Source organism: Emydura macquarii, unplaced genomic scaffold (assembly GCF_026122565.2).
Source record: "Emydura macquarii macquarii isolate MOO-44397 ecotype Brisbane River unplaced genomic scaffold, CSIRO-AGI_Emac_v2 contig_1002, whole genome shotgun sequence".
In the NCBI taxonomy this organism is placed as follows: Eukaryota; Metazoa; Chordata; order Testudines; family Chelidae; genus Emydura; species Emydura macquarii.
This window is the reverse complement of record NW_027131139.1, coordinates 2,035,277-2,043,196: the sequence shown is the minus strand read 5'-3', so window position 1 is coordinate 2,043,196 and position 7,920 is coordinate 2,035,277. Positions and strand designations below refer to the sequence as shown.

The window sequence follows — 7,920 nt, the reverse complement described above, 5'->3', positions numbered from 1 at the left end:
TCCTCTGGAATAGTCTGTAGTGACTCTGACAATCAGAAGGCTGCCATCTCCGGGCCTGCTCCACAAAGGACATGAGGCTGTGCCGGCCCCAGCCCTGGCTTTGTAGCTCTTCTTGTTTTTAGCTTTGGGTGACTCCAGTTGCCAAGATGGTGGCCGTCACACCTGCTGCCCTGGAAGCTCCCACAGGAATAGGTTCTGCAGCAGGCTCAAGGAGAACCCCCTGACCAGGCATCCCAAATCTGCCCCGCCCCACAGCAACAGGGCTCCCCGATGGCCGCGCTGGAAGGGGTGGGTATTGTCTGTTTCAGTCCCACGTCTCCCCACACAGGACCCCCACCCTGGCTGGCTGAGCGGCCCTGCTTTGGATTGGCCAGCAAGCCTCTGTGGAAGGGTTGCCATCATCATTGGCTAGTTGCTTTGTTTTTAAACCCCATTGGCTGCATGGACCTGCGGGGGAGGCGTAGCAGAGGGGCTGATGGGAGCAGCAAAGGGCTATAAGGGGACATGCAAGTTGGCCAGATCCAGCCAAGCCCTGTGCTCCAGGGACTGCAGCATGCTGCTAGCTGAGGTCCCCGTGGATGAGTTAAGCCGCTGGCACTAATGGTTCCCTTGTTAGGTGACGAGGCTCCGCTCTCGCCCTCTGACCTGGCATAGGAGCCCCCCACGCCAGACACCACCACCCCTCGAAACATCAGGCCAGTCTCCTTACAAAACCAAAGAGCTTTATTTCCAGATGCCCTAGACACTGCAACAGCGGGAGGGGGGCGAAGGGGAGGGTGTCAGGTTTCCGGGCACCAGGACCCACACTTCCCAAAGTGTCTGCTCCTTTCCGGTCTCCTCAGGATTTGGACTGTTAGGATGCCTCGGCCTGGGCACAGAGGAACCCCAAATAAGAAGGCACTTTGGGAAGGACCCCCCAGCTCTGACTAGCACTGGCCACTTCCAAGCCAGGGATTCTGAAGAGCCAGTCACCACAGCGTCCATTCCAGGGACACCCTCTTGCCCCGAGCAATGTCAACATGGCCCGGCAGCCACATTGGCTTTACCACCTCAGCATCCACAGCCAGGAGGAGCAGGCCACACAACGCTGGCATGACTGGGAAGCCTCAGGGACCCCCGCGGGGCTGGGACTAGGTCTCCTCAGTGACGAATTTCATCTCAGCATTGCGGGAGGCGGAGAGGACGGCGCCATCTCCAACCCGGCGCCGGAAGAGGAAGGGGAAGGCCTTCTTGAAGGACTTCCTGAAGCTGTCACCCATGAAGGCGTAGACGATGGGGTTGATGGAGGAGTTGGCGTAGGACATGCAGTTGGCCCACGTCTTGATCTTGTAGGTCTCGTAGTTAGCCTGGAAGCTGCCATAGAAGCCCTGGAAGAGGAGGTAGAGCTGGATGGGGCCCCAGCACACGGTGAAGAGTACCACGATCACCACCACCATCTTGGACACCTTGGCCCGCATGGCGACCGAGCGCTCGGACAGGTGCTGTACCTGCTGAGAGAGAGAGAGGATCAGGAACAGAGAGGCCTGGTTTAGAGCAGGGGGGCTAGAAGTCAGGATTCTGGGTCTGGGTTCTATCCCTGGTTCTGGGAGGGGACTGTGGTCTAGTGGTTAGAGCACGGGAATTGGGGGTCAGGACTCCAAGCCCTATTGAGAAAAGCCCTGGGGCTGGGTGATGGGGCTCCCAGATATATTGGGCAGAGGGGGTCCCCAATAGAGAGACACCCCAGTTTGCTGCCCCTTGGCTCACCTGGTAGTTGTGGTCAACGGGCTCCACGATGGGGCGCCCCACACGCTTGAGCATGGCGGAGTAGCAGAGGCAGATGGTGAGCAAGGGCAGCAGGTAAACGGCCAGGAAGCTGTAGAGGATGATCCCGCGCTCCTGGCTCTTGCTGGCGAAGGCCTCGATGCAGTAGGTGCGCAGCCCGTACCAGTAGCCCACTTCGGTGCGGTGGTGCATGGCCATGGGCAGCGAGAGGAGGAAGGAGCCTGGGGGCAGGAGGGCAGAGGGGTGAAGGGCTTGATGGGGCTCGTGCTCTGGGGAGACTTGGGTTCCAGCCATGGCTCTGAGCACAAGGCGCATCCCACCCCATTCACGAATGGCTGATACTGGTCAGCGTGGAGGGGCTCTGGGCTAGCATCCGTCTCTGCTCAGCAATGACCCGGGAGCTTATAATAGCAGGGAGCAGTGGGTCAGGATTGAGGGGCAACAGTGGAGCTGAGGTGGGGAGTGCAGGCCTGGAATAGCAGGGGGTGCAGGTCGGGAGTGAGAGGCACCAGCAGAGCTGCTGGCGAGAGCACGTGGCTGGGCTGGCAGGGGGCTGTGGAGTGGGACTGAGGGGCACTGGCAGAGCTGTGGGCAGCGGATCCCAGGACTGGGATAGCAGGGGGCTACAGGTCAAGACTGAGAGGCACCAGCAGAGCTGTGGTGCAGGGAGCCCGGGCTGGGACAGCTGGCGGCTGTGGGTTGGATTGAGGTGAGTTAGCAGATTTAGGGGTGCTGGGGGGTTAGAACTGGAACAGAAGGTGGAAGCTTCTATTGATCATCAGATGCCAAGGCACAAATATGAATACCCTCTGCCCCCATTCAGAGATGCCAGAGAAGCCCTTGGGCTGGGTATGGGGCTGTGCTGCTAGGCTCAGGACTGGCTGGAGTCAGGCCAGGAGCCATTTACAAGAGTTGTGCAAGGTTTGGGTCCTGGGTGCATGATCAGGGACACGGCTCTCCTCCCTCCTTCCCTTCCTCCCACCGCCCCCGGGAGGCCCCTCCCCCAGCTCTTTCCCCCCCCCACCCTGGCACATCCCACTCACCGATCCAGATGGCCACGCTGACGCCCATAGCCACGCGTGGGGTGCGGTAGCGCAGTGACTGCAGCGGGTAGAGGGTGGCGTAGCAGCGGTCCACGCTCATCGCCGTCAGGGTGATGCAGGTGGCCTGCGCCGTCACCTGCAGAAAGGGAGAGCGGCCAAGTGACCCCAACCCCACCCAATTCTCCCCCTCCCACATGGGAAAGGGGAAGCTGGGGGGGCCTGGGCCCTTCGCCAGGCACTGCCTTCCCTACAGGGCAGGGCCCTGGGACCGTACAGAGCCCCCGGTATGAGCAACTCCCTCTCCAGCCCACACTCACGCACACACACACACCGCCCCCCGCCCAGGCAGTCCCCCCACCCAGCCAGCCCCACCTGTTGCAGGTAGTTGACGAGTTTGCACATGAAGTCGCCGAAGACCCAGCTGGGCAGGGGGTAGAGCGTGGCGGTGAAGGGGACGCAGCACACCAGGAAGATGATGTCCGTGGTCGCCAGGTTTGCTGGAACAGACATGGAGCTGGGGTCAGGGGATGGGGCCGTGACGGGGACTGGCCAGTGGAGAGGGAGGAGGGCTGGCTTGGTCGGTGGCTCGCGTGGCAGCCTGGGAGTTGGGAGTCCAAGATTCAATTCCTGGACCAGCTGTGAGCAAATCACTTGGCCTCTCCGGGGATAACAGCCCTGCCCTGCCCCACGGGGACAAACCATCAGTAACTGGTGGGCACTGGGTGACGTGGTCTGTACGACCACTAGAGCCTGGGCTGAGTCCCCCAGCCCTGATGCACTCAGAGCAGCCCCCGGGAGTGAAGTGCTGGGTGCGGGTGGCCGGGGCAGCGATCGAGGATTATCAACAGGGGGCCTGTCAGCCCCACATTCTCCTCACCTACTCCCCTTTATCCCCGCTGCCTTGCCCTGGACAGAGCCCCTCCCCCCGTGCTCCCCTACCGTAGCCCCAAACCCTTTGTTCTCTATTCCCCCGACACCCCTCCCTGCATCCCCCCAGGACTGCTCCAGACCCCCACCTTCCCTCCCTTTGCCCCAGAGAATCTGAGCCGCTCGTGGCCGGGGGGGCCATGAACTGGGAACCCCTGGCACAGCCGACCCACTGACTTGCTTTCCTCAGATCCCACTCGCTGCCTTTTCTTAGGGAAAGCGCCTACATTCCCCTAGCTGTCTGTCCTCTCCGCTCTGTTCAACCAAGGCTGCAACACCAGGGCCTGCCCGGTGCTTTCAGAGCCCTTTCACTTATCACTCTGACGCCTGAAACTTTGGCCTCGGGAAAACTCCAGAAGGAGCAAAGACCACACCTGAGACACAGCAGCAGAAAGCTGCCCCTGGTGGGGCTCAAACTCCCAACTGCTACTCAGGCCCCATAGCCATAGCCCCAGACCCGGCACCGGCACCAGCCCCAGAACCCGTAAGCCACCCCTTCACTTCAACCTGCCTAGCCCATTGTTGTTACCCCAGCCCGCCTCTGGCTACACTGGCACAGTTCAGTCTCTGGGGCGACAGTTCAGCCCCCGCTGACCCAGCACCCCCCGGCTAAGCTGGCGTCCCCCGGCTGGCAGTGGGTGCCATGCGCTACACGCCAAGTGACTGAGCTCAGTTGCTTCACAGCTGTAGTTTGAGCCCCAGCTGCTGGCAAAAGACGTGAGACCCGGTTGGGGCTGTGAAGAGCTGGGTTGTTAGGGGGGCTGTGTCTCGGGACTCCCTTGCTCACATGACCCCAAATGTGGGTCACTTACTCTACCCCAGACCCGCATGAGACACAGCAAATGTAAAGCCAAGCGGAGTCGGCGTCTGGATTTCAGAGGACTTGGCATAGACTCTCTTTAAGCAGAAAGCAAGACCTGACCCGACCCGCAGCAGAGCGGGTGCTGTGGTGTAATGGCGGGGAGCCCCGTGCCACAGGGATTGGCAGAGCTGGGGGTGCGGAGGGAGGCCTGGACTGGGAGAGCAGAGGGCGGCAGGTCAGGATTGAGGGGCAAAGCAGGGGAGCGCAGTGCCACCTTCTCGCGAAGGGACAGTCCAGTCCATGCTGTTGAGCCGGGATGAGGATCACTGGGGGTTGGGGAGTTTCAGGCCAGGAGTGGGGTGTGGGGGGAGGGTGCTCAGGGACTGGGGCTGGTGGGGATGGTGCTGGAGCACCCACCAAGGGTGTGGGGAGGCCCCCAGGCATGGAGGGACTGGTGCTGGGGCACCCAGCTGGGGAAAGGAAGGTGCCCAGTGATGGAAGGGGGTTGGTGCTGGGCACCCAGCCAGGGAAGGGAAGGTGCCTGGGGGCAGGGGAGGCTGGCACTGGGGCATCCAGAAGGGGGAAGGAAGGTGCCCGGGGATGTCTGGGGCACCCAACTGGTGGAGGGAAGTTGTCCAGGAGTGGGTGGGGCTGGCACTGGGGCACCCAGGTGAGGGAGGGAAGATGCCCAGGGGCAGGCAAGAGGGACTGGCATTGGGGACCCAGTGGGGGCAGGGAAGGTGCCTGGGGGCAGGGGCTGGTGCTGGGGACCCAGTGGGGGGAGGGGAGGGAAGACGCCCGGGGGCAGGGGGCCCGGGGGCTGGTGCTGGGGACCCAGTGTGGGGAGGGAAGATGCCCGGGGGCAGGGGCTGGTGCTGGGGACCCAGTGGGGGGAGGGAAGACGCCCGGGGGCAGACGCCTGGGGGCAGGGGCTGGTGCTGGGGACCCAGTGGAGGCAGGGAAGGTGCCCGGGGGCAGGGGGCTGGTGCTGGGGACCCAGTGGAGGCAGGGAAGACGCCCGGGGGCAGGGGGCTGGTGCTGGGGACCCAGTGGGGCAGGGAAGGTTCCCGGGGGCAGGGGCTGGTGCTGGGGACCCAGTGCTGGGGAGGGGGCTGGTGCTGGGGACCCAGTGGAGGCAGGGAAGACGCCCGGGGGCAGGGGGCTGGTGCTGGGGCACCTAGGGCAATGCTCACCGATGTAGAAGTTGGTGGCCGTTCGCATCTGCCGGTGCTTGGACACCACGTAGATGACGAGCGAGTTGCCCACCAGCCCCAGCAGCATGACGAGGGCGTAGAAGAGCGGCACCAGCCAAGCGTCCGTCAGGAATGGGGGTGATGTGTCCTCCCCGCTGCTGTTAAAGACCCACAGCCCCCTCCTGCCAGGGCCCCCCGGCACACTCGTCTCCAGGCGGGGGGCAGGGGTGGGCACCAGTGCCCAAGAGCCGTTGCCCAGCCAGGCGCCCGGCGGGGAGGGCTCTGCATCCATCCTTGGCGACCCAGCCTCCAAGCCCAGGGCAGGTGGGCGCTGCAGCTGGGACCAGTCGCTGTGTCCTACGGGCCAGACCTGCCCAGCTCCTTCCCTGTGGGGAGGAAACATGGAAACAGAGGGGAAACTGAGGCCAGGGATGGCGGGAGGATTGATCCAGTAGAGACAGGGGAGCCCTCCTCACCCAGCCGGCGTTGCTGGGTATCAGCTTCTTTGGCCATGCTGGTGGGGGCTGCGCTGAGCTGCCCCCAGCTACCGGTAAGTCCCCTCTATGGGGGGGAGGGGACTGGGAGTCAAGACTCCTGGGTTCCAGTCCCAACTGGTGTCTAGTGGTTAGAGCAGTGGGGGCTGGGCATCGGGTCTCCTAGGTTCTATCCGTTCTATCTATCGGGGAGGGGAGTGGGGTCTAGTGGTTAGAGTGGGGGGGGGGCTGGGAGCCAGGACTCCTGGTTTCAATCCCTGGCTGGGGGAGAGGAGTGGGGTCTAGGGGCTGGGGGTGGCCGGGTGGGGGCTGCACTGGCAGCCAGGACACCCCTGGCTCTGGGAGGCGAACAGGCTCTAGCCCCCCCGAAGCTGCTCCCAGGGGCCTGTCCCCCTCGCAGCCCCAGCTCTCACCTGCGCTGTCCCGGCTGGGGTGGGGGCTAGGGCCGGGCCGGCGGGCTCCGTGCAGCGCTGCGCTCCCCCATCGCCGGCGCGGCTCCGCTCTGCTGCCGCCGGGCTGAGAGCGGCTCGCCAGCCCCGCTCAACTTAACGGGGGAGAGTCGGGGGGGGGCAGCGCCAAGCTCTGATTGGCTGCTGGGAGTGGGGGGTCGCAGCCCTGGCTGGGAGGAGGGAGGGGGTCGGCGTCCTGGGAGGGGGGCTCCAATGGGACCCCCCCTCCCCCCCCGGTGGGAGTCGCCAGGGAGAGGTTTGCCATCGGCTCCGTTCATTTACCAACAGGACAGGAGGAGCTTGGGGGGAAAGTATTGTACGGAGGGGAGTGGGGACTAGTGGTTAGAGCAGTGGGGGCTGGGGGCCAGGACACCTGGGTTCTATCCCCAGCTCTGGGAGGGGAGTGGGGACTAGTGGTTAGAGCAGGAGGCAGGGCGGGGTTGGGTTGGGAGTCAGTCTGGACTCCTGGGTTCTCTTCCCAGCTCAGCCTCTGCAGCTGTCTTTGCTGTGCGTGACCGTGTCCCTTCCTGTCTCAGCTGTTCCCCAGGTCCCTCGGGACCATGCTTCTCACCTGCTTACTGGGGTGGGGGTAGGGCAGGGGCGATCTGTGGGAGGAGGGGAGTGAAATGTGTGTAACCAAAGGCACAGCTGCTCTGTTCGGCTGCTCATGTGGTCCATCTGGCAGAAAACATGGCACCCTCCCCGCCATGTGCCCCACTGGGGGACGGTTCTGAGCCCCGAGTGGCTGGGCCGTGCAACGGGCAGATATCCGCAGGGCTGAGGGACAGCTGGCCCCTCGTCAGATTTCACCAAAAGCCCCACTTAGTGTGGAGCAAACAGAGCAGAAATTTGGGGGTGACATTTCCAGGAAAATGGTTCATAAATTCTCCCCCATTTGGGGGCTTCGTTACCAGTAATAATCAGACGGGCCCTCGCGGACACCACCGGAGATCAATTAATCAATGGATTTAAATGTATTCAAGTACAGGGGAGAGCACCCCCTGCCCAGCCCCCACCCTGCAGCACAGCACCCCTTAGCACCAGAGTGAGGTATTGGGGTCAGCACAGACTGCGCAGGGCGAGTGCCCCCTGCTGAACCCTCATCCTGCAGCACAGCGTCCCCTAGCTCTGCACGTGGCCGGGCTTCCCCTCTGCGGGGAACCCTGCTGCATCCCTGGAATCTGGTCCCCAGCTGTGCGCACACACCCACCCACACATCTTGCCCCCTTGGCTGGGCTAAGAAGCTGA

The 7,920-nt window shown here is 63.5% G+C and overlaps 1 protein-coding gene across 1 annotated transcript; it reads right to left on the bottom strand.

Moving 5' to 3' along the window:
- Window positions 1-708: 708 nt before the first annotated feature.
- LOC137150662 (G-protein coupled receptor 54-like) lies at window positions 709-6,713 on the bottom strand. The gene is made up of 6 exons (XM_067544644.1): window positions 6,637-6,713; window positions 5,730-6,115; window positions 3,180-3,304; window positions 2,808-2,943; window positions 1,747-1,985; window positions 709-1,490 (listed from the first exon to the last, which is right to left on the bottom strand). Exons 2-6 carry the CDS (start codon window positions 6,019-6,021, stop codon window positions 1,131-1,133), a joined length of 1,152 nt encoding a protein of 383 aa, XP_067400745.1. The 5' UTR covers window positions 6,022-6,115; window positions 6,637-6,713; the 3' UTR covers window positions 709-1,130.
- Between the last annotated feature and the right edge of the window lie 1,207 nt (window positions 6,714-7,920).